The 27,585-nt window shown below is 40.2% G+C and overlaps 1 protein-coding gene across 7 annotated transcripts in view; it reads right to left on the reverse strand.

Annotated features, from left to right (window-relative positions):
• Positions 1-3,824: 3,824 nt before the first annotated feature.
• Positions 3,825-27,585, reverse strand: part of ppp1r12a (protein phosphatase 1, regulatory subunit 12A) — a 250,859-nt gene continuing 227,098 nt past the window's right edge. For 3 of the 7 annotated variants that reach the window (XM_063058433.1, XM_063058430.1, XM_063058427.1), the window contains 4 exons: positions 26,710-26,757; positions 25,645-25,695; positions 19,240-19,415; positions 3,825-5,854 (listed from right to left, as the gene is read on the reverse strand). In XM_063058433.1, the coding sequence (XP_062914503.1) occupies positions 19,281-19,415; positions 25,645-25,695; positions 26,710-26,757 (234 nt within the window). In that variant the 3' untranslated portion in view covers positions 3,825-5,854; positions 19,240-19,280. The remainder of the gene's footprint in view (positions 5,855-19,239; positions 19,416-25,644; positions 25,696-26,709; positions 26,758-27,585) is intronic. The other 4 variants (XM_063058431.1, XM_063058429.1, XM_063058428.1 and 1 more) reach the window with 3 other exon arrangements.

Consider the following 27,585-nt stretch of genomic DNA (forward strand, 5'->3'; position numbering starts at 1 on the left):
TAAAATCTCCCCCATCGCTTTTGGCTCCACACATAAATTTACCATTCTGATCTTCCAGGGGACCAGTTTTGTCCCTTGCAATCCTTCTGCTCTTAACATTTTCCTTCACCTTGTCTGCTAGAGCAACCTGCTGCCTTCTTTTAGCTTTTCCTGATTTCTCTCAAGTGTTCTTTTGGATTTCTTATACTCAAGTACCTCATTTCTTCCTACCTGCCTACACCTGCTATGCACTTTTTAAAAAACTTAGCCAAGACCTCGGTATCTCTGAAACACCAAGGTTCGCCAAACCTGTTATTTTTTTACATTTTATTCTGACAGGCACATACAAGCCTAGCAGTCTCAAAATTTCACCTCGGAAGGCCTCCCACTTACTGAGTACACCTTTGCCAGAAATCATTCTATCCCAATTCACACTTGCCAAATCCTTTCTGATACGATCAAAATTGACTTTTCTCCAATTTAGAATCTCACTTTGTGAATCAGACCTATCTTTCTGCGTATTTACTTTGAAACTAATGGCATTACACAACTAGATGCAAAGTGTTCCCCTACACAAACTTCTGTCACCTGCCCTGTCTTCCCTAGCAGCCAATCAAGTATCGCACATTCTCTCATTGGGACTTCTACATACTGATTAAGGAAACTTTCTTGAACATACTTGAGAAACTCTATCCCATCTAGTCCTTTTGCAGTATGGGAGTCCCAGTCAATATGTGGAAAAGTCAAAAATCACCTATCACCACCTTATGTTTCTTGCAACAGTCTGTGATCTCTCTGCAGATTTGTTCTAAATTCCATGGACTTTTGGGTGGTCCATAATATAGCCCCATGAAGATGGTCATACTTTTCTTACTCCTCGGTTCCACCCATAAAGCCTCAGATGAGTTCTCCAGCCTGTCCTTACTGAGCACTGCAGTGACATTTTCTCTGACCAGTAACACCAACCCTCCCCCTTTAATCATATCTAAAACAATGGACCCAGGAAAATTGAGCTGCAAGTCCTGTCCCTCCTGCAACCAAGTCTCACTAATGGCTACAATATAATTCCATGTGTTGATCCATGCCCTGAACTCATCTGCCTTTCTATGGTATGCCTTGCATTGAAATATACGCAGCTCAGGACATAAGTCGCACCATACTCAACCTTTTGATTCCTGAACTTTTTGTTGCACATCACACCCTGACCAACATACCAGAGCAAATTCCTAATACACATAAAAGTAGCTGACAATGAACTCAACTTTGCATTATTTGACAGCGAAGACAAGAATTCCTCGAGCATTTTGTGTGGGATAAAAGCAGGCTTAGTCTTTTGAGGTGGCAGGGAAAGCATGCGGCTTTCAAATGAACGACTTCTTCCATCATCCGCAGGAGGCAATGAGGTTGGGGTTGGGACACACAGTGAAGCCAGATCAGTGGAGGGGCAGGGAATGAATGAAAAGAGTGACCAGTGCAAAGGAGAGATTGGGAGAAAAACCAGAGCAAAGTTGATGGAACAGAAGCGGGAAAGAACGAGGAGAAATAAATTCAAAGTTCAAAGCAGTCATTATAAAAGTGCATGCATGTTCCAAAGTTCAAAATTCAAAAATAAATTTATTATCAAAGTACATATGTCACTATATACTACCCAAGATTCATTTTCTCGTGAGCATTCACAGTAGATGCAAAGAAATACAATATCAAAGACGAGCCATACACAAAAACAGACACACAACCAATGTGCAAAAGATGACATTGTGCAAATACAAAAAGCAAAACAAAAATAATAATAATAAATAACATTGAGAATGAGTTGTAGAGTCCTTGAGAACGAGTTCACAAGTTGTGTAACCAGCTCAGCGTGGTTCAGGAACCTGATGGTTGAAGGGAAATAACTGTTCTTGGACCTGGTGGTGTGGGACCAATGGCTCCTGTACCTCCTTCCCAATGGCAGTAGTGAGAAAACTTCATGGCCTGGATGGTGGGGTCCTCAATAATGTATGCTCTTTTCTTGTGGCAGCAGTCCTCATAGATGTACTCATTGATGGGAGGGCTTTGCTTATGATGGACTGGGCTGTATCCACCACTTTCTATTTCCACACCAGACCATGATGCAAGCAGTGTACTCTCCACCATGCATCTATAGAAATACACATATTGGCTGTCGATGGTGGGGTATCAAAGACAACTAAAGTTAACTCACTAATGGAACATCTACACCCCATTGAGATGCAGTTTGGAATAACAACCTGGACCAGATCAGGCAATGAATGTACTTTTTGTGGCAGTTGGTAAAATTCCATCTTCCCTACAAGAACTGGTGTAATTTTACACTGTCATTATAGAAAATTGCCCATTACTGTCTGGTTTGATGCCATGTCTTCTCACAATATATGAAAGCTACAGCGAACTGTTAGGTCAGCAGAAAAAGTCATTGACTGCAGACCACCATCACTACAGGACTTGTATGTGCTCAGGACAAAGAAGCTGGTAGGAAAATTCATAATGGACACTACCCACCCAGCAAACTGTCTTTTCCAAAAGCACCCTTCTGGAAAGCTCTCCGGCTACTACCAACCCATCTTAATCTGATCAATTATTCTAGTTACTCCCTCATCCCCTCTATCCATTACCCCTGTCACTGCAATGTACTGTAAACACTTTAACCCACTTTTCATAATGCTGTTTTTTATGAAAACCTGCTGGTATTTATGAAGTTATGCACATTTTATTCTATATCTGTAATTTAACTTTTTTTAACATAATTTTTTTAAATAATTGTTGAATGTTGCTTAATACATGTCATGCCAACACCCCACAGCAAATTCCTAATACAGTGGATTCCAGATAATTGGAACACATTTGTACATTTTGGCCCAATTAAGTAGTTGTCCCATTTTAGCTGAAGTTTCATGGAAATAGTTAAAAGGAATTAAAAAAAAGCCAAACTACCATCGTCAGAGGAATTCACCTGCCGTGTTCTTTTGATTGACTATAAATGAACAAAGTCAGTACAGACTCCTAACGCAGATAATGGACTGCGTTCATACAATGCTTCATTCAAGATAATTGCTGAAACCTTTAAATTCTTTATAATTCCTAACTTGAAGTAATGAAATTATTTTATTTTCACTCCCAACTGTTTCTGGCATCTTCAAGCGTGAATGCTTGAAACCACAGTGAGCAAAACAGCTCCAAATTGTCTTACCACTCATTTCTCACCAAATATCAGTGACAAAAATGACTGCTTTTTGAATACAAACACATGCAACTTACGCTATTTAGGAACTCATTGCTCTACACACAGTGTCGTGTCTAACAACTATGCAAGTACACGCAACTGACACTAGTTAGAGACTGTTTGGCAAGTCTCCTGTCTCAATTAAATGGCATAGTGTTTCATATAAACAAAGGGAATCCTGGTTATTTTCTCGATTTAGTTTTTGTCTAAGAGTTGTTCCAAATAAACAGTGTCCTGATTAACTGATGGCGCAATGAACCTGGAATTCACTGTACATGTAAATGTACATGGCAAATGAAGTTGATCCTTGATCTGCACTTAAGTTCATGGAAATTCAAGCAGAGACCAACAAAAAAAATAACAGATCAGTATGGGATCGAGTTCTAAGGGTTGCATTTTGGGACAGCTGGTAGGGGATCACACAGATACCACAGAAAGACTTTTACAAACACAGCCATGTTGTTTTCTCAGTTACCTTAATTCCATGCTCTGTAACAGGAATCTGAACCTCACTCCCCAGATCAGTGAAGCACCCATGAACGCTACCGTAGATAATACACCTCATTATTCAGTTCACAATCAAATAAATAGCACTATGTTAACATTTTAATTTTTATTAATATATGTCAAAATACATTTTTCAAAAAAAGTTGGTAGCTTTTGCAGTCGACTTCATGCAGATGCACTGTCTGCTCAATAACTACCAATAAAACTCGACACAGCACACAGGCCAAATCATGGATTCCAATATAAAGAATAAATAACCGAAATATAAAACACTAACATTCTGCAGAAATGCCTATTATATTTGTGGACATGCGCTTGAAATTTGGATCACACTGCGCCACTTGATCAGTCAGTCACACACGCAGAACCTGGTGCTGAACCAGCATTTAAACTCTCTGCTACCACTAAACTCTGTCTTTGCCAAACACTTGGCTCTTACTGTTTGAACGGGAAAGCCCAGTTTTCTTCGTACCTTTATAAAATCCAACTCCTGAGATTGGTAGTAAGAGTCCGATACCACACCAACATTACAACAATTGGACAGCTATCATGCCTGAAAGATGTTGAATGCAAAATGCCCAGCATACCAGATCACAATAAGCAATGCAACACAAGAATCTTGGTGTTTTTATGAAGGGGTATAAATTCACATTTAATACAATATATTTAATGATAATACAATAGTTACTGCAAGTTTTACAATGTACAATCACTCAGCAAGTTTGAACTCTTCAGTGGTTTATTTTGACATTAAATGTGCCATATGAAATCACACAGATGTTTAAATATATAGTCAGAATAAATGAGGGGTGATGCACAATATTGGTCGAATGGTCAGAGAGTTCACTTTAAAAGGCCACCAAAAAGTAGGAAGTGCATTCTGATTTCTGGACTTTGTCACAATGATTTTCCAACAATCAGTATCTCTTGCAGTCAGCCATCCCGGATACAAAACTGAAAAGTTTGTGAACACCGTAATGTACTTCTCCAAGCAAATAATTGTTTTTTTTGTGTGATATTACTTTGGCAAGAGCTTACAGCTCTGGTGTGACTTACAGTATGCGTATCACAGAGCGAGAAACCTCTCATGGATCTCGGATGCACGTTTTTACATCTGTGAATATTGAAATCCTACATCAAATGTACCGTTTACCCTTCAGGACATCACACTTCCAATAAATCATTTCACGAATAAGCACTTTTTAAGCCTTAAACTCATTTTCATTAAAACGATGCCCCTTGGAGTAATCCGTTTTATGTAGTCATTACACATACATGGTGCGCTGAAACTTAAAACAGTATATATACACACACGCACACACATACACACACTCAGTACCTGCTAAAATGAAAATGAAGGCTACAGATTATCCAAGAATTTATGCTAGACTTAAAAATTGTGAAGGCCAAGATAGTCTTTTTGTAAAATATATCTACTTCAACTGACTTGTTAAAGCATCTTAAAGAAATGCATATTGCACAAACAGTGAAAGCAAATGTTTCACCAAATCTATCTGATCAATACAGAGGGACAAATTGTTACTCGCCACTATAGGGCTTGGATGCATCATTTGCAACACAGATGGTTCTGCGAATACTGTCCCAACCTGAACTGGCACATGGGTGGTTAAGCACATATTAAACACTCTTAAGCGTGCAAAGGAGGAAAACAACAGTTCTGTGGCACAGTTAAATCATGTTGATTTTTTAAACCGTCTGTTGCAATATAAGCAGTTTGACGATGTTTTATGTACAAGTAAGGCTTTCTGGTTTAGTTACAGAGGCGCATCTGCCTTTCAAACGTCTTCCTCTTTCCACTGTAAACAAGTGTATCAGGCATTTCATTTCTTCAGCAGTATCTGTTAAAATGGCCATACATTTATATGTAAATATAAATATAGATATCCATATATAGACATTGAACAGGCTTGTACAAGAAATTTCTTCGGGTTGGGCTCTTCAGCTCCTTTTGATCCACCCAGCTGACAACACGAGTTCAGAGCTTTTAGACAATGGCAACAACAGCAATTAGAATCCCATTTACTTGGAAAGTTTGCTGATGACTCTGATCAAAGCTCCATTTTCGTCTTTCAGTCGCTGGTTGTCTGCTTTCAAGTCTGGTAACATCTGTAGTGGATACACAAGAATAAATCAGGAAGGTTCATTCCAACCATTGATCTGCAAACATTAATGGCAAATGTGGGGCAAAAGACAAAGGGAATCTGTGCAGATTATGAAGGTGGAGCATTACAACATCATACCTGTGCTTGCAGAAGATTACTGCACGTTTAGAGGATTTGTCTTTTGGAAACCAGCGTTAAAGCAAGTCATATCAACAGTCTTTTAAGTCAGATTAAGTGACTCTTGACTGCAGGTTAAACTGCAGCCCCGTCCACCCGTTCAGGTGGATAATTTTTATTTTTATTTTTTTTAAGATACAGGCCCTTCCAGCCCTGCAGGCCCGGGCTGCCCAATTAAACCCATTTGACCAACTAACCTGCTAACTCTAACCTGTACGTCTTTGGGATGTGGGAGGAAACTGGAGCACCTGGAGGAAGCCCACAGAATTATGGGGAGAAGATACAATCTCCTTAGATCCAGTGGCAGGAATTGAACCTACGTCAGTTAGCATTACGTTAACCACTACGCTACTGTGCCACCACATAAAACAGAACCCCTGACATTGGTCAAAAGCAGGGAAGCTTTCCCCAAGTATCCTAGTACAGAAAAATTCCTCACCTAATGTTCTCATTACCAAATTGGTGTGAATTGGACCTTGCTAAGTGCAAACTACCTGCCACACTTTACATAAAACAATGACTACATTTTATTGGCTCTGAATTGCTTTGGGAAGCTAGAGGAAAAACAATTTTCCATTGCAATGGCACTGTGCCAATTTTCTGGATTTACCAGCATATTTTAACCCATTAAATTTGGAAATTATGCTTTTAATTTGATTAAGTACCAGACTGCTGTGAAAAGCCATCTGATTCTACATGATGAATCTGCTGCTCTTGCTGGACAGGGCTACATTTGACTGGAGACCCAACAACGGGGTTTCAACACTCGTGTCTAAAATGGTTCAATGTACAAGAGAAATTAGCAACAGTAATAAACAGTGGCCTTGCTGTGAATATCAGCTTTAAATACAATTAACACATCATAAGAATATTCACAAAGGAACTGAAGGGAAACTAGAAAATCCTATTAAAATTAAAAAGTTAAACTCCTATACCTACTTTGAACAAAATTTATTATGTCCAGCATACAGGGAAAACAAGCTCTTTCAAGTAACGTCTTTCAAGCATCAAAGTGAACTATTTTCATCACAAACTATGAAATCAAAGCCAAAGCTCTGATGAGAGTATTTATAACATTCCAGCTGTTAAAACTTCCTCTGACATCCAATTACAGAAGCCCACGATACATAAACCAAGGTAAAAATCAGAGCTGTCTCCAAGTTATCACACCTGTATATTTATATTTTACTCCAGTTTACAGTTGAAATAGCAGTCATTTATATTCTCTTCATTTACAACAACCTTCAAAGCATAATAACAATGAAGGGTCTTGGACCAAAATATTGACTGTTTATTCATTTCCATGGGGGGAGGGGTGTGTGTGTGTGTTGCTTTGCTTTGGATTTCCAGTATTTGCAGATTTTCTTCTATTTGTGATGATAATACTGGTGTAGGGTAGAACAGAGGAAACTGGGAATATAAATCCATAATTCCTTGGAAGTGATGTCACAGATAGATAATGAAATAATGACAGCGTATGGCACATTGGCCTTGATAAGCCAAAGTATTTAGTACAGGAATTGGGATGTTATGTTGAACTTCTATAAGATATTGGTGAGGTCTAATTTGTTGTATTGTGTGCAGTTCTGGTCACTAACCTTCAGGAAAGATATCAGTAAGATTGAAAGAGTTCAAAGAAAATTTACAAGGATGTTGCCAGGACTTGAGGATCTCAGTTGTAAGGAAGGGTTGAATAGGTTAGGATTTTGAACTCTGGAATGTAAGAATGAGAGGAGATTTGATAGAGGTATACAAAATTATGAGGGATATAGCTAGGTAAATGCAAGAAGGCTTTTTCCATTGAGTTTGGGTGAGACTAGAACGGGAGGTTGTGGGTTAAGGGTGAAAAGTGAAGTGTTTAAGGGGAATCTGACGGGAAGCTTCTTCACTCAGTGAGTGCGGAACGAGCTGTTATTTGAAGTGAACTGGTGGATGTACATTTGATTTCGATATACAAGCTTGGACAAGTACAATAATGGGAAGGTTATAGAGGGCTATGTTCCATGGTGCAAGTTGATGGCACTGGGCAGAATAATAGTTTGGCATGGACTAGATGGGCCTGATTGCTTGGTTCTGTGCTCCAGTGCTCTTTATCTCCAAGGCGACCATAGTCTGAAATTAATACACAAATGGATCAAGTCAAGCTCCACACCTTTATGGATACAGGGACGTGGCACACTGATATAAAGACCGTGCACAGCAAATGACTGGCAGCTAACTCAACTGCCCCGTGGAGATGGTGCTGAAGTGAATGAATGCAGAGTTAGGGGTGGAGAATAAGGACATTAGAGTCTCAGACTTTGGAATGTGGAGGGATCAGTCAGAGCAGGGAGCAGAGACTGTAACTGAAAGGAATTAGGAAGTGTCCAATAGTAGGATGTGGAAATAGTGTCAGCAAATGAGATTCCGGTAATAGATAACACAAGATAAATAATATGAACAAGATAAATTAAAATGCTTGTTTTTATTTTCAACTAGCACCAGGGTACATAGCCGCAAGATTCGTGGGGCGTAGATTTAGGATGGAGATGAGGAAGAACTGCTCTTTCACAAGAGTAGTGAATCTGTGGAAGCAGTAGAGGCGACCTCATTAAGAACATTTAAGGCCCATTTAGATTTTTAAAACAGTAAGGGAATGAAGAGTAATTCGTAATGCGATGGAGCTGAGACCATGGCCAGATAAGCCACGCTTGCATTGAATGGCAGTGCAGGCTCGACAGACTAGATAGCCAACTCCTACTCCTGTTTCTTGTGTTCATTCTTGGCCCATTCAACCTTGGAAAATCTTCCTATAAGACCACAAGACACCGGAAAAGAATTAGGCCACTTCGCCCTTCCAGTCTGCTCCACCATACCATCAAGGCCGATTTATTATCCCTCTCAAACACATTCTCCTGCCTTCTCCTCAATCTTTGACACATTGACTAATCAAGAATCCATCAACCTCTGTTTTAAATATACTCAATAACTTGGTCTCCATAGCCATCTGTGGCAATGAATTCCACAGATTCACTACCCTCTGGCTAAAGAAATTCCTCATCTCTGTTCTAAGTAGATGACCCTCTATTCTGAGTCTATGCACTCTGGTCTGAGACTCACCCCCAATAGGAAACATCCTCTTCACATTCACACTATCTCAGCCTTTCAATATTCAACAGGTTTCAGTTACGTCCGTCCCAAACCCTCATTCTTCTAAACACGAGTATAGGCCCAGAGTCATCAAACGCTCCTCGGACATTCCAGGAATCTTTCTCGTGAACCTCCTCTGTATCCTCTCCAACGCCACATATTTTTTCTTAAGTGGGACTCCCAGGGGAATGCCACGGAGTCCAGGTTACTGGCACTGAGTGTGGGTCCGTGGTGCAGAAGGGAAAGAGGGAGAAGAGGGGAGTGGCAGTAATAGGGGACTCAATAATCAAAGGAACAGACAGGAGATTCTGTGGACATGAACAGGACACCCAGAAGGTAACGTAGCCTCCCAGCTGTCAGGGTCAGGGATGTCTCAGATCGCATCCACAACATTTTGGAGGGGAAGGGAGAACAGCCAGATGTCTTAGTACATATTGATACAGTGACATGGGAAGGAAAATCAAAGAGGCCCCGAAGAGAGAATTTAGAAAGTTAGACAGAAAGCTGTGTGGTAATTTTGGATTGCTACCTATGCCATGCACCAGTGAGGGTAGAAACAGGAGGCAGATAAATGCGTGGCTGAGAAGCTGGTGCTGGGGGCAGGTTCTTGGATCATTGGCATCTCTTCTGGGGGAGGTACGACCTGTACAAAAGGGACGGGTTGCACCTGAACCTGAGGGGGGGCCAATATTCAAATGGGCAGGTTTGTTAGAGCTGTTGGGGAGGGTTGAAGCTAATTTGGTAGGAGGCTGGGAACCAGAATGAAGGGACTCAGGATAGGACAGATGGTAAAAAAGCAAAGACAGCTTGCAGTCAGACTGTCAGGAAGGGCAGGCAGATGACAGGACAGCACTGCAGCCAGCAGGGTGAGTATCAGTGCATTGGGGATGCAGGTTCAAAAAGTGTAGCAAACACAGTACTCGAAGTGCTATATCTCAATGCACGGAGTATAATGGAATAAGGGCGACGATCTTGTTTCACTTCTACAGATTGTCAGGTAAGATGTGACCATCATAAAATCGTGGCTGGAGGATAGCTGTAGTTGGGAGCTTCATGTCCAAGGTTACACATTGTATCGGAGGATTAGGAAGGTAGGGAGAGGGCGTGGTGTGGCACTGCTGGTAAAGAAGGCATCAAATCAGTAAAAAGATCTGACAGGGGATCAGAAGATTTTGAATCCTTGTAGGCTGAGTTAAGAAACTGCAAAGGCAGAAGGACCCTGATGGCAGTTATATAAAGGCCTCCAAACAGTAGTTGGGATGTGGACTGCAGATTACAATGGAAAATAGAAAAGGCATGTCAAAAGGGCAGTGGAGAGTCATGGGGAGATTTTAACATGTTGATAGAATGGGAAAATCAGGTTGGTAATGGATCTCAAGAGAGTGAATTTGTTAAAACACCTGTGAGATGGCTTTTTAGAGCAGTTCGTCATTGAGCCTACTAGGGGATTAGTTATATTGGTTTGGATGAGATGTAATGAACCGGAGATTAAGGAGTTTAAGGCAAAGGAACCCTTTGATGGCAGTGATCGCAATATGATTGAGTTCAACTTGAAATTTGAAAGTAAAGTCTGATATAGTAGTATTTCAGTGGGGTAAAGGAAATTAGTGGTATGAGAGAGGAGTTGGCCAAAATAGATTAGGAGATGTTAGCAGGAAGGACAGCAGAGGAGCAATCGTGAGGAATTAGCTGTTGGGAAGGGGTTAAACTAATTTGGCAGTGGGATGGAACTGGAGTGTTAGGGCTGAGGATGGGGTAGTTAGTATACAAGTAGATGCAGTGTGACGAAGGAAAGGCAGATGACAGCAAAATTGCAGTCAGTGGAATCAGTTGAAGTGTAACATGGGGGCAAAATCAAAAAGTAAATACAGGACTAAAGATGTAATATTTAAATACACACAGTATACAGAATAAGGTAAATGGTATTGTAGTGTATTTAGAGGCTGCCAGGTACGATGTTTTGAGCATCACTGAGTTGTGGCTGAAAGACTATAGTTGGTAACTTAACATCCAAGAATACACATTGTATTAAAAGGACAGGTAGGTTAGGCAGAGAGGGTGAGTGGCTCTGTTAGTAAAAAATGAAATCAAATCCTTGGAGGTGACATAAGATTGGATGATGTAGAATCGTGGGTGGAGTTGAGAATTGCAAGGGTAGAAAGACTCTGGTGGGAGATAGGAAAGGCATTTAAAAAGGGCAGTGTTAAAATAATCATGGTGGATTTCAATATGCAGGTTGATTGGGGGAAATCAGGTTGGTATTGGATCCCAAAAGATAAAATTTGTAGAACGCCTATGTGATGGCTTTTTAGAGCAGCTTGTGGTTGAGCCCTCTCAGGGAAAGGCAATTCTGGATTGAGTTTTGTTTGAAAAAGTAGATTTGCCTAGAAGGCTTAAGGTAAAGGAACCCATAGGAGACAGTGATCATAATATTATAGAATTCATGTTGCAGTTGAAGAGGGAGAAGATAAAGTCAGATGTATCAGTATTACAAAGGAAATTGCAGAGACATGAGAGGACTGGCCAAAGTTGATTGGTAGGGTACACTATTGGGGATGATGGTAGAACAGCAGTGGCTGGAGTTTGAGGGCAGTTTGGACGGCGCAGGATTGATACAGCTCAAAGATGAAGTAGTATTCTAAAGGGAGAATGAGACGACCATGGGTGACATAGGAAGTCAAGGACAGAACAAGGACAAAGAGTGGGCATATAATATAACAAAAATTAATGGGAAGGTAGAGGATTGGATAGCTTTTAAAAACCAACAGAAGGCAACTAGAAAAGCCATAAGGAGAGGAAAGGATTAAATATGAAGGTAAGCTAGGCAGTAATATGAAACAGGATATCAAAAGTTTTCTTGGGTATATAAAGAGTAAAAAGAGGCACAGTAGATATTGGACCACTGGAAAATAATGCTGGAAAGGTAGTAATGGGGGACAAGGAAGTGGCAGATGAACTAAATCAGTATTTTGAGTCAAGCTTCACTATGGAAGACGCTAGAAATATGCCAGAAATTAGAACGGGTCAGGGGGCAGAAGTGAGTGTAGCTACTAGTATTAAGGAGAAGGTGCTTGGGAAGCTGCGAGGTCTGAAGTTAGATAAGTCAGCTGGACCAGGTTCTGAAAGAGGTAGCTGAGAAGATTGTGAAGGCATTAGTAATGATATTTCAAGAATCACTAGATTCTGGCATGGTTTTGGAGGACTAGAAAATTGCAAATGTTTCTCCACTCTTTAAGAAGAAAAGGAGCAGAAGAGAGAAAATTATAGGCCAGTTCGTCTGACTTCAGTGGTTGGGAAGATATTGGAGTCCATAATTAAGGATAAGGTTTCAGGGTAATTGGTGGCACAAGATAAAATAGGCCAAGGTCAGGGGAAATCTTACTTTACAAATCTTTAGGAATTCTTTGTGAAAATAACAAGCAAGATAGATGAAGGAGAATCAATGGATATTATTTACTTGGATTTTCAGAAACTCATTGACAAGGTGTTGCACATGAGGCTGCTTAGCAAGATAAGAGGCCATGATATTATAAGTACTAGTTACTACCATGGTACTAGCTGTTGCAGATACTAGCATGGATAGAAGGTTGGCTGACTGGCTGAAGTCAAAGTGTAGGAATAAATGGGGCCTTTTCTGGTTGGTTGCAGGTGAAAGTAGTCTTCTGCAGGGCTCGGAAGTGAAACTGCTTCATTTCATATCATGTCAGTGATTTGGATGACAGAGTTAATGACTTTGTTGCCAAGTTTGCAGATGATATGAAGATAGGTGGGGGAGGCAGGCAATGTTGAGGAAGCAGGGAGTCTGCAGAAGAACTTACATTAGGAGAATGGACAAAGAAGTGGCAGATGAAACATAGTGTAAGGATGTGTCTGGTCATGAACTTTGGTTGAAGGAATAAAGGCATGGACTATTTTCTAAACAGGAAGAAAATGTGAAAATCAGAGGTACAAAGGGACTTGAGTCCTCATGCAGGTTAACTTGCAGGTTGAGTCGGTGGTAAGGAAGGCAAATGCAATGATAGCATTCATTTTGAGAGGACTAAAATATAAGAGCAATGATGTAATGCTGAGGCTTTATAAGGCATGGTCAGACCACACTTACAATATTGTGAGTAGTTTTGGGCCCATTATAAGACCATAAGACATAAGAGCAGAATTAGGTCATTTGGCCCATCGAATCTGTTCTGCCATTCATTCATGGCTGATCCACTTCCCCTGCCACCCCCCCCCCAATCAGCCCCACTCCCCGGCATTCTCCCCGTAACCTTTCATGCCATGGCCAATCAAGAACCTATCAATCTCCGCCTTAAATACACTGAACGACCCACCTCCACAGCTGCCTTGGTAACAAATCCCACAAATTCACCACCCTCTGGCTAAAGAAATTTCTCTGCAACTCCGTTTTAAGTGGATGCCCCACTATCCTGAGGCTGTGACCTTTTGTCCGAGACTCCCCCACCATGGAAACATCCTTTCCACACCTACCCTGTCTAGGCTTTTCAATATTCAAAATGTTTCAATGAGATTCCCCCTTATCCATCTAAATTCCAGTGAGTACAGGCCCAGAGCTATCAAATTTTCCTCATATGATAACCCTTTAATTCCCAGAATCATTCTTGTGAACCTCCTCTGAACCCTCTCCAATGCCAGCAAATCTTTTCTTAGATGAAGACCCCAAAACTGTTCACAATACTCAAGTTGAGGCCCCACCAGTGCGCTACAAAGCCTCAGCATCACACCCCTGGTCTTGTATTCTAGACCTCTAGAAATGCATGCTATCATTGAATTTTCCTTCCTCACCACCAACTCTACCTGCACAAGGACTCCCAAGTCCATTTGCATCTCAGATTTTTGGATTTTCTCCCCGTTTAGAAAATAGTCTGCACATTTATTTCTTCAAAGTGCATGACCATACATTTTCCAACATTGTATTTAATTTGCTACTTTCTTGCCCATTCTCCTCATCTAAGTCATTCTGCAGCCTACTTGTTTCCTCAACACTACCTGCAATCTCCACCAATCTTCGTATCATCTTAAAACTTGGTAACAAAGCCATCTGTTCCATCATTACAATCGTTGATATACAGCACAGAAAGAAGTGGTCCCAACACTGGCCCTTGCAGAAGACCGCCAGTCACCGTCTGCCAACCAGAAAAAGATACTTATATTCCTACTCACTGCCTCCTACCAATCAGCCAATGTTCTAACCATGTTAGTAACTTTCCTGTAATGCCACGGGCTCTTTGCTTGGTAAACAGCCTCGTGTTGCCCCTTGTCAAAGGCCTTCTGGAAATCCAAATATACAACATCCACTTCATCCCTTTTATGTATCTCTGGACTGCTGTAAAATAGGAACAGCCGCTCAACAGAATAGCCACAGTTTGAAACAACAGTAATCTCAGAATCATTCTCTGCACACAGTGTCCATCACAATCCTTGAGCAAGTCTTGTCCCAGTAGGGCCAGTGGCAGTGAATATGATGAAGCTGAGGAAGTCTCATGGCATCAGGTCAAACAAGGGCACAAGATGCTCGCTCCCGTGCACATGAAGCACCTGGCCTTGGTGGGAGAATCATCTCTCAGCTAATGAATCAATCCTGGTCCATAATGAACACTATGTGGAAGAGGTACCATTATTTGCAATGGGGACAGAATGTATTCAGGCAGAGGAACATCCATCAATGCCCATCAACTGAGCAGCAGGTTCCTGAATGTGATGGCTGTCAGAGAGAAACGAGCTAAGAGAGTCTGGGGGTATAATTAATCTGCGGAGTTCTGCAACAGGCAGTGAATGAACCAATACAAGGGTGAACCTACTTGTCCACAACAATCTATCCTTGGGAGGTGCATCTATCCATAACAGCACTGGGTGAAGTCACTATTGCACAGTCCTTATGGAGCTATGCTAGATGTTCAGAACTGAGTGTCCATGAGGCACTGCAGAACACCAACAGTAATGATTTCTAACTCAACCATTGCTGACTGGTTGCTGTTTGCATCAATAAAATGCCGCAGCATCCACAGCCATTACCCTTCATCCAACACACACAAAATGCTGGTGAAACACAGCAGGCCAGACAGCATCCATAAGAAGAAGCAGTTGACGTTTCAGGCCGAGCCCCTTCGTCAGGACAACTGAAAGAAGATATAGTAAGAGATTTGAAAGTGGGAGGGGGAGATCTGTCATCCATTAGGTTCTGAACTGGCATGAATAGTTTCACTCACCCCCAACAATGAACTGATTTCGCAATCTATCGACTCACTTTCAAGGATTCCTGGTCTCAGTATTATTTATTTACTGTATTTATTCTTGAATTTGTCTTCTTTTGCACATTGGTTGTTGGTCAGTCTTTGTCTGTAGTTTTCATTGATTCTATTGTATTTCTTTGTTCTACTGTGAAAGCTAGCAAGAAAATCAATCTCAAGGTAGTACATGGTGAAATATATGTACTTTCATAATAAATGTACTTGAAACTTTTAAACTTTGAAAATGCACTCCATTATTCACTAAGCCAGTTCCAAGGGCACCAAGAACATGTGCTTTGCTGGATTATAGGAAGGCAAATGTGACTCTTCTGTTGAAGAGAGCAACAGAGAATGGTAGGCACCTGGAAAGTGCTGCCTGGGCTGGTGGTAGAGGCTGATAGATTAGGTACTTTTAAAAGATGTTTAGACAGGCATATGAATGTGAGGGAGATGGAAGGAATATGAATATTGTGTAGGCAGAAGGGATTAGTTTAGTTGGGCATTTGATTATAAATTTATTTAGTTTAGCACATCATTGTGAGCCAAAAGGCTGTTCCTGTGCTGTACTGTACTATAACTAACAAACAAAGGAAATGAGTGCATGCGGTCAATTTGGATTTCTTAAGGTCCTTCACAAGAGGTTGGATTATCAAGGTTACAGCCATCAAAACAGAGAGTAATGCATCAATTGGGATTGAGATTTGCTAATCTAAACAGAAAGCAAAGAAAAGAGATAAACAGACCCTTCTCAGAATGACAGGCAGTGACTAATATGTACCACAGGGATCAGTGGTTGGGCCTCAGCTACACACAATCTAAGTCAATGATCTGGCTGAGAAGAAAAAGTACATTTGAAACCCTGCCTATGATACCAAACCAGAATATGAAGAGGCTTGAAGGGGACAAGCTGACTGTGTGGGTGAGAATGTAGTAGTTGGAATAATGTGGGAAAAATGGGATGTCATTCACTGGCATCCATAACAGAAAGGCAGAGTATTTCTTCAATTGTGAGAAGTTATATTCCTGTCCTATATTCCTCAATATTTCACCTAATTCTAATCTTAACCTATGATCTCTAATTCTAGTTTCACCCAACCTCGGTGGAAAAGTCTGCTTGCTACCAATAGCCCTCATAATTTTATATACCTCCATCAAACCTCCCCTTATTCTCCTATGCTCTAGGGAAAAAGGTCCTAACCTATTCAACCCTTCCTGATAACTCAGGTCCTCAAGTCCTTGTAAATTTATAAATTTTCTTGTAAATTTTCTCCGCACTCTTTCCATCTGATTAATATCTTTCCTGTAGGATAGGGACCAGAACTGGACACAATACTCCAAATTTAGCCTCACCAATGTCTTATATAACTTTAATATAACATCCCAACTTCTGTACTCCTGTGTCCTACAGGGTGACCGTCATCAACAGGCCTGCGCAGCCCAAGGTGGAGGCTCAGCACCAGCAGTCTTACTTGTGCCTCAGGTATAAAAACAATTTCCAAAAGACCATAAAGCACAGGAACAGAATAAGGCCATTTGGCCTATGGAGTCTGCTCGACCATTCAATCATGGCTGATATATTTTCCCCCCATCCCCTTTCTCTTGCTTCTCCCTGTAACCTTTAACACCCTTACTCATACAGCATTGTTTCCAATTAAAATATTCAGCAATCAGGAAGTTTCCCATCTCACAATTCCAATCTTACTTTTGTTCACCCTCTTCCATCTACTCTTGTTATTCATCTTATAACCACATCTCCTCTAACCATCAATTGGGATTAACAAGCCTTCACATCATCTCAAGTCTCTCAGGTCCTGATGTAGGGTCTCAGCCTGAAATATCGACTGTTTATGCCCCTCCAGAGATGCTGCCCAACCTGCTGAGTTCCTCCAGCATTTTGTGTGCATCAATCTGGATATTCAATATGCGAAGAACCACTTGTGTTCTCAAGTCTATTGACACACAAACAAGTAGTGTGATACAGGTGAAAAACTCGATTGCTTCTCTCATTACCAGTATTTGTATCAGAGAATTCCTCTCTTTCACAAATATTCTTTGCTCTCCCTACCCTTCTACTTTCTCTGCAATTAAAACACACCTCAACATTTAAGCTTTCCTGGATCTGATGAAACATTATTAACCCTAACAGTTAACTCACTCTTACCCCCCCCCCATGCATGTTTTATGGCTTGCAGATGGTCGCCCCACCATTAGTTTGTAAAGAAAAAAAAGAGGATGACATATAAATGTAGTTTCCTTCTCAGAGAAGATTTTAATCCTTCTGGTGCTCCAGGAGCAAATTCAAGGCACAGAGAATGTAGAACTTAGAACAGTACAGGTCCTCTGATGTTGTGCCAACCCCTGTAACAAATGGCATACTTTTGCCATTATTGGCTTTTACTCACATTAATACATTCTTCATTCACTATTGTACATTTCCAAGTTTAAAAGAAGCGCAACAACTGAAGGAAACGTGTACACGTGTAACATGGTAATGTGTGTGTGTGCACAAGCACGCACAAGTGACATGGCCCAGTGAACTAGGTGTTGAAGCATAGGGAATTTATTTATCTGTTTAGAGGTTGCGCCACTCTGTCCACCCACCCCTGATTAACCCTAGCCTAATCACAGGACAACTTACAATGACCAATTAACCTGTTAACTGGCATATCTTGGGCTGTGGGAGAAAACTGGAACACCCAGAGGAAAACCATGTGCTCATGGGAAGTACAAACTTGTTAGAGAGGACAGTGGATTGAACTCCCTGAGCTGTAATAGTGTCGCACTAACCACTACACTATCATCGTGCCCTCAACTGAATTCCAACAATTGAGATGAGAGGTGACTTGATGGAGATGCACAAGATGATAAGAGGCACAGAATGAGTGGCCAGCCAGAGACATTTTACCCCTAAGTGGAAAAGGTTAATGCAAGGGGACAGAATTTTAAGGTGATTGGAGGAAAGAATAAGGCAGGATGGGGGTGATATCAGAGGTAAATTCTTTACATAGAGTGGTGAGTGTGTGGAACACCCGGCCAGGGAGGGTCATAGAGGCGGATATATTAGGGGCACTTAAGATGGGCCTATGATGCCTATCATCCTTAGATGGGCATATGGATGATAGAAAAGTTGGAGGGCTACGTAGGAGGGATGTTTTAGATTGACCTTAGAGTAGGTTAGAAGGTCGGCACAAAATCATGGGCCCCAAGAGTCTGTACTGTTCCATGTAAGTGGATCACATTATAGGAGTTTTATTGTATTTCTGTACCATCAGAATTAGGTTTATCATCACTAACTTATGATGTGAAATATGTTCAGCAGTAGTACAGTGCAAAGACAGAATTACTATCAACTACACAAATAAACAGTGCAAAAAAAGGAGTAACAAGGAGGTTCATGAATCATTTTAGCTATAAGTGAACTGACAGGAAAGCCAAGCAGCAGAGTTTAAGTGTTCACACCAATCCCAAGTGCAGTTAAAAAGCCATGCAGTTTGTATTGGCTGTGGTTAACAACCATCTTCTGATTAACGCAACACCAGACTGATTCTTTGCAAGTTTGCAGGCTCCGTTCAACCAGACGTCGCCTACTTATATACTGTAACACTGGAGAAATTTCTCACAACAGAACACTGGAGCACAGTGACAAAGGGGAAATCACATTAGCAGCAGCACAAATACGTACAAGTCACGTAGAACTGCCCAACTCTGAAACAAAAAAAAAAGCGAGACATTTGCATTCCACAGTTTTAGATGAAGCAATTTAGCAAAAAAAAAGCAGTTCTCGCCCAAAACAAGAGCGAAAATGGGACTAGAAAGCTAACCAAAGTTTAACACCTGCCTGGCTGCGAAGGGCAGTAGCAATGAAGAAAAGAAAAGATGCTACAAATCCACAGCCTGCAGCTGCCTATAGGATTCAGAAAGCTTGATGACCACTCTGGTCAGAGCCCTATTCTCAGCCAGTAGTCGCTCATTTAACTGCCTCAGAGTCTGAATCTGATTTACTTGCTGCGGGTTCTGCAGGGATCAAAACACAACAAGAAACAGAATTGGAAAGCAGAATGAGAAGCACGCACAAGAAAAAAGTTAATAAAATGATAATTCAGTGCCCATTTTCCACTTGGTACAATGACACAGGCCTTAGGATTCTCTTCATAAAGAAGCATCGAGTAAAGTAACTCAAACTTGTATTATTACAACATCTATTTTCTGGTACTCAATATCTATCCATTTTGATATGAATTATGATTAGAAAATTTCCATCGACATCTGGGCTGTGAATTTATGACTGAACTTCAGTAGCAACAAAATTTTTGATTTCCCAAAAGGTACAATGACAATATAATATCTAGCTTTCAGGTCAAATTGAATGCATATGCCCATTCCACCAAACTTAAATGATGACACAGGAGTGGATAAAAGCCAAGAAATTACTGCCAGCATTTAGGGGTCAAAGGGGAGGGACAGGGCAAGGCATTTAACAGGCAAAATAGCAGAAATCAGCAACTTTGAAATATGCCCTGATGAAAGGTATCAGCTCGTAATGTCAACTGTACTCTTTTCCATAGATGCTGCCTGGTCTGCTCAGTTCCTCCAGCATTTTGTGTGTGTTGCTTGTACAATAGTTGAAATCATTTGGTGCACCCTGCTTGATTAGGGCACTGGACAGGTGAAGGGTGTCAGGGAGATGTACAAGGATGTTACTGGGATACAAAGGGCCAAGTTATGGGACAGAAGTCAAGCAGGTTGGGACCTTTTTTCCATGGAATGTTGGAAACTGAGGGATGACCTTATAGACGTATAGAAAATCATGAGGAACATGGGGTGAATACAGTCTCTTTTCTGGTGTCGGGTAATCAAGAACTGGAGGGCATATGTTTAGGGTGACTGGGGCAAGATTTATAAAGGACCCGAGGGGCAACTTCTTCATGCAAGTGGCGGTTGGTATACGGAACAAGCCTCCAGAGCAAGTTGTTAAGGCAAGTACAACAGCAGCATTTAAAAAGACAGTTGGACAGGTACATGGAGAGGAAAGATTAATAGGGACATGGGCCAATAGGAGACTAGTTTGAATGGGAATCTTAGTTGGCATGATCAAGACAGCTTGTTCCCATACTCTGAATCTATGAAAATTATAACCTTGGTTTCAAATGCCTCCAGGGATCTGTAACTTTCTCCAGCTTCAAGATGTGATGATTCACTCATCCATTTGCCATCATCCCTTCAGCATCGTTGACCCCAGGCTCAATAATTTGTTTTTTTTTTACGCCCATCTGTCTTCAGCTCTTTCAGACCTTCAGAATGTTTCTTGGAATTCATTTCAATGCAACATCTTAAACCACCCAAGATAGCTTACAAGAGGTTCTGCAGATGCTGGAAATCTTGAGTACTTGTGTGAATTGGTCCTTCTGTATATCCTGTACTGATGTGTAATGGGATAAACACAACAGATTCTGCAGATGCTGGAAATCCAGAGGTTCTTCTCCTTTCCTTTCCTGTCCGAATGACAGGTCTTGGCCTGAAATATCGACTATTTATTCCCCTCCACAGATGCTGCTTGACCTGCTAAGTTCCATCAAATTTTTGTCTGTATTGGGATATTGTTCTTGACTTTACTCAAGCTGCTGATGCATAGACAAGGACAAATTACACTGCCACTGAAAATAAGTTGCTCCACAGCCTTTTCAAGAGTCTATGTATGGTGGACATATCCATTCCAATCAAGGCATTTTCAGCCTGAACAATGAGTCCATACAATTGTCAAAAGTGATCTTCAAACTGGGTCTCAATTCTGCATCTATTAATATTGGGAGGGAAGATGTTAATAATTCAAGACCACCAATATTCAACAAAATTACTGTACAATACAGCCAACGCATGATACCTCTTATGAGATATTTTTGACTTCAAGGTTTAAAGATAAGCCAGGTTTATGGGTCTTGCGTTAGCATCTTAAAATGGTGGGCCTGTTAGAACTGCTGCTCTGCTGATGAAGATAGTGTCTGAGATAGGTGGGCAAATGCAGGCTGAAAACAATGAAGAAAGAGCAGGTAATCAAATTCAGAAGGTGCAAGGCTTAGGAGAAATGATGATGTTGTTTCAACATCGTTGTTACTCCAATCACTAAGATTCTGGGAGAGGTGATTGATAGCAGCAATACAACATTGAAGTGTGAAAAAAATAACTGCCCTGAGGGCTGCAAAGCTTCTCCAGAACTAATGCAAGCAAAGTGATCCAGGCAAGAACTCAAGTGTTAAAGGACGGAGAGAGATTTCAGAAAACCACATGTCTAATGGTTTTTGTAGTGGTAATTTTCTTTTGGTGATTCTGGCTTCAGTAATGATAACCACACCCTTACCTTGCCAGAAGATGCTGATGGCAGAGGATTTAAAGAAGCAGCAAAAGTTAGATTTTCATTTGGATTAGCTCAATTTTAAATCATATCAAACTCTGATATCCTCAAAGATCAAAGTAAACTTATTATCAAAGTACGTATATGTTACTATATACTACCTTGAGTTTAATTTTCTTGCAGGCACTTAACAGAAAATTGAAATACGATAGAATTTCTGAAAAACTATAAACAAAGACTGACAAACAACGTGCAATGTGTCTGTTATGGAAGATTATTGTAAGGCTATCAATTAGATATAGTTTGAGAAAATAGTCATGTTAAACCAACCACACTAATCCACTACTTACTTGTAGTGAACTGACAAAAATACTATTGAAAGATTTATCGCTGTGAGGGTTTCTGTATGTCATTATAATTGCTATGATAATAATAACGACAAGATTGTCCCCTCAAGAGTCAAATTAAAACTGAAATGATTTATATAAGCTAATCTTGTGTGTTTATATTCATTATGTTCAGGTTCACAGTTACAGGGAATGCACTTAGGGGGTGAGGAGCGAAGTTTAAAGGAGACTTGCAAGGTAAATTTTTCTTTTAATACAGGAGTAGGTTCCTGGAACATGGCAGAAACAAAACGTTGTAGTATTCAGAAAGATAGCTGAAGAGGTAGGGAACGGAGGTAAATGGAGGCTGTGCGAGCAGACAGCATGTTTGGAATCATGCTCAGTGCATGATGGGTTGAAGGGCCTGTTCTTGTGCTGGCCAAAAAGATCTTAACTATCAGCAGTGAGATGATCACGATTAGGGTATTTTTAACATTCCATTGTATCTTCTCCTCTTCCAGATTGGTACACTGCAATCAGGATTCATAACTAAAGCCAGAAGACAAGTTTGTGACTGCAAGTCTGAGAGCTAAGGACACCGGAGGCGACCTGTCCTGGGGTTTGAGGATGATGACTGTGCGTGAGTGGATGGGAGTGAGGAAAAGGGGCTTATTTTGCTGTTGCTGTTTTGTTATTCTGCTGCCATTGTTGCTTGTGTTGTTCTACGGTACATTATGGGCATGCTATGTTGATGCCGGAATGTTTAGCAACATTTGCTGGCTGCCTCCAGCACATCCTTGGGTTGTGTTGGTTGTTCATGTAAATAATGAATTTCACTGTCTGCTTTGATGAACATGTGATGAATCTGAATCTGTACTGTTCTATTCTCAATGGCCATTTTATTTGCATTAATGAGCAAATGTACCTACCATCTAATCAGCCAATCATGTGGCAGCAATTCAATTCACAAAAGCTATCAGACCTGCTAAAAGGTTCATGTCTGCAAGACTTGTTTCCCAGACAAAACATCGGACTGGGGAAGAAATGTGATCTAAGTCACTTTGACCATGGAATGATTGTTGATGCCAAACAGGATGGTTTGAGCATCTCAAAAACTGATCTCCTCGGATTTTCATACACAAGTCAGTTTACAGAGAATGTGCAAAAAATATAAAAACATCCAGTGAGTGGCAGTTCTGTGACCTTGTTAATGACAGAGGCTGGGGGAGGATGGCCAGACTAGCTCAAGCTGACAGGAAGGTGACAGCAAGTCAAATAATCACGTGTTACAATAGTGGTGTGCAGAAGAACATCTCTGAATGAACAACACGTTCTGCTCCTGTACCTAATAAAGTGGTCACTGAGTGTATATTCTAAAGGAATGAATGACCAACTTCCATTTTCACATAGGGGTGCATCAGCAGCAAACCCTAATCACATGGACAAGTGATTACAGCTAAGCTGACTGATTAAAGATTGTGATGAATAGTTGGCACAAACACGAAAAGAACTCAATGAAAATACATGAGTAAAAGGAAGACAAATAGAATTCTATACTTCACTGAGGAGGAATAGGAGTACAAAAGCCTTGCTGAAATTACATAGGACTTTTAAGAACAAACATGGAGCATTGTCCAGTTCTGAGATCTACACCCAGGTAAGGATATTTCAACCTTGGTCTCTACACTGATTCCCGAGATGAAGAAAGATCCTGTGAGATTACAAGCATGAGTGGTCTGTGATGACAGAATGAGGAATCTCACTGGAAAACAAGATTCAACGAGAGAACAACTCATCAAATGCTGGAAAACTGTGTTTCGCTTGCTGAAAAGTCTAAATCAGCAGACACAACCTCATCAGAACCACTGAACACTGGAAGTATCTTGGAGTTTTAATGTTGTCAGATAGGGAGTTTTTGAATAAAGAACTGAGCAGACCAGTAAAAGTTTACATCTTTACAACTTGTCCTCAAGAACAGAATGCATGTCAGTGACATATCCACAAGCAAACAACTGCTACCATCTACTCAAAGGACAGAAACACTTGTTGGAAAATCTAAACATGATATCCAATGAAGGCAGTGATAAAATAAAGATTGCTAAATCAATTGAGATCCTGTAAATAAGAGAAGGCATATAGACATGCTGCTTGAAGCAGAGTAGCAGTATCCCTGAACACTCTACAAGAGATTCCTCAATCCCAACCTATATCCAACTGAGAATTTACGAATTAGATGCATATGTAAAATCACTTCTCCTCCCAAATAGAGTCAAAAATGCAGAACAAGACTTAAAATGCAAATAAAGACCATGGTTTCACAGGATGACAAAGAAGAGTAACATTAAAACTGAACAATCATCAAAACATAAAATATTTTTAATAGAGCCCTGTACCATCAAGGAAGATGATGGAATTCAAGTCAGAATTGTACCATAACATGGTATAGTCAATGCAAGATGATCTAGTCATCAGAATCTCTAGCATATATCACAAAATTCGTTGTTTTGCAGCAGTATATAGTCATGCATAATAAAAACTATAAATTACAATAAGAAATATATTTTAAAATTAAGGAAGTGCAATAAGAGAGCAAAAAAAGAAACAATAATGAGGCAGAGTACATGGGTTAATTGCCCATTCAAAAATCTGATGGCAGAGGATAAGAAGCTGTTCCTAAAACATTGAGTGTGTGTCTTCAGGCTCCTGTACCACCTCCTCGATGGTAGCAATGAGAAGAAGGCATGTCCTGGGTGATGAGGCATGTTGTTCTTGTGCTGATTCTCTGAACTTGGATGTGTTGAACTGATTACAAGGGATAATTTGTAATGTCCACTCTTCTGTCCTTCAAAATGCTCTTTAATGATGGATGCCTTTTTTTTGAGGCATCACCTTCTGAAGATATGTTTTAATGGTGGAAAGGCTAGTGCCCAGGATGAAGCTGGCTCAGTTCATGGACACCACATGCAAGGAAATCATACCCCTACTTAATACTGCATTATGCATAAGTAAATCACTCCCCCAATTTACCCACTGAAAGGGAAATCTTTAACATAATTATACAAATATGCTCATTTGATTTTAAGGCATGTCTGTGCCAAGTGTGCAACTGGACCAAGGGAAAAAAAAACAGGGCCTTTAGATTTTGTCAAAACAATTATATAATTCCTTTTCCAATATCAGACATATTAATACAAATTCATGTGGCATATTATTGTACCTAAACTAGGAATTATTTTTTCAACTTAAGTAATTTATCTGCAAATGGTTATTAAAGCCTGAGTTCTTCCACATCAAATTAAGTTAGATCTTTGCAGTCTGAGCTTATTAGCAAAAATTCCCTAATGTTACTCCACTATGAATCATTCGCAAAACATTTACTAATCTAAACACTTGAATTTTATTTGTGTGCAGTCACTAACAATTTACTGCACCATTACACATCAAAAGTTAAGGTAAAAATAGCAACTTTACTTGTTCTGAAAAGAATGCCAACATTTTAAAAATAGGTTTTGCCATTTAAATGGAGTTTTATAACCAGAGATCTGTACAACACTGGAGTGATCTTTACCTTGAGCTCCTCCTCCATTTCAGCGATTTTCCTCTCCAGCGCTCTTCTTTCCTGATGAATAATGGAAAATTGTCACTCTGAGCCTTTTATTTCTCAAGCCTCTTTCAGAAATATAACACCCTCATAATCCTTCCTGAAAAGAATTATTCATTTCAGTTCCTCAGATGTATGTATGATGTTCATGTGGTGGTTCTCTGAACTTGGATGTGTTGAACTAATTACAGGGGGTAATTTGGAATGTCGACTCTCTTCTGTCCTTTAAAATACTGCTTAAGATTTCTGACCAAACATTTGGTCATCTGTCATTGAATTGATGTTAACTCTTTCTTGAAAATATTGTCACATGGCTTATGCTATTTCTTATTATTCAAGGAGCTAAAAAACACAATAAAAAGAATGCTTAAAAACTCTTATAGGCCATTGACCTGAAATGTAATTCTAAGAATAAAGATTAGCTTTATTGTTACATGAATATTGAAATATACAGTGAAATACACAGTTTGCGTCAATGTGGAGGAAACCTATGTGGTCACAGGGAAAATATACAACTCCTTACAGGCAGCAGTGGAAGTGAACCCCAATCACTGATCGCTGGCACTATAGAGTGTATACCGACCGCTACACTACCATGCCATTCCCTTTTACTATGTGCACACTGGTTGACCTGCTGAGTATTTTCAGCAGTCTCCATTTTTATTTTAGGTTTTTAAACTTCAGTTCAAATTCAAGTTTTAGTGTTGAATGACATGGTGTTTAATCAGCCCAAGATCCGATGAGGATTTACAGCAGTCTTGTACATAAAAGAAAAACAATGATAGAAGTACAGGGTTTGGGCTGTTTTGGATTTGCTTAAAACAATCAGGTGAAGTATTTTAGCTATTTGGCCAGAAGAGTTTCCAAATTGGATACTTATTCAGAAACTCAAATAGTTGCTAAAACATTGCTGTCCAATTTAATACGTAACAAAATTAATAAAAATAGCTTCACAAGTTAATTTTGTTTTAATTATCACTTATACTCTAACAGATCTTCATTATGAATGTAGTACATTTAACTGAAGCTTACCCTTTTCTCCATCTCCAGCAATGACCGATCAGCTTTCCTTTCTTGCCTCTGAAAGACAATTGTTTGGTAAAATGAATCAGAATCAAGTTTAATATCGCTGGTTTATAACTGGTTTATAATTCTCATACTTAATGACACACAGTGGAAAACCTCATTTTGCACGTCATCCATACAGATTAATACATTGAAATAATACAAGGTGAAATATTAACAGAATGCAGAATAAACTGCTACAGAGAAATGAGATGCAGGCAGATAATAAGGTGCAAACCATAATGAGGTAGATGAACAGGATAAGAGCATCTTATTATACAAGTTCAGTGGTCGTATAATAATGGGTTAGCAGTCTTTGAACCTGATAATACAAGCTGTCCCTAAGACATAGGAGCAGAATAAGGCCACTTGGCCCACTGAGCCTGCTCTGCCATTCCATCATGGTTGACTTCTTTTCTCTCTCCACCCCATTCTTCTGCTTTCTCCCCTTTGCTGCAGTGATTAATCAAGAACCTGCCAACCTCTAAATGTACTCAGTGACTTGGCCCATTCTCCTAATCTATCTAAATTCTTCTGCAGTTTCCCTGCTTCCTCAACACCACCAGCCCCTCTGCCTACCAAAGCTTCATCCACAAATTTAGCTACAAATCCATCAATTCCTTGAGCCTAGGTGGCTTAAGAAAATTTTCTCCATCCCTCAGATTAGGTTATATCCTGTACACTGGTGCAGAGCAGATGCTGGAAATCCAAAATAACACACACAAAATGTTGGTTAAGTGTTGCTGAACTCAGCAACACTGAGGATATCCATTATTGACCTTGATGCTAATCATCTAATTTTCAAAAGATTCTTAAGAACAACAACCTAAACATTAACCTGTT

Source organism: Mobula hypostoma, chromosome 9 (assembly GCF_963921235.1).
Source record: "Mobula hypostoma chromosome 9, sMobHyp1.1, whole genome shotgun sequence".
Classification (NCBI taxonomy): Eukaryota; Metazoa; Chordata; class Chondrichthyes; order Myliobatiformes; family Myliobatidae; genus Mobula; species Mobula hypostoma.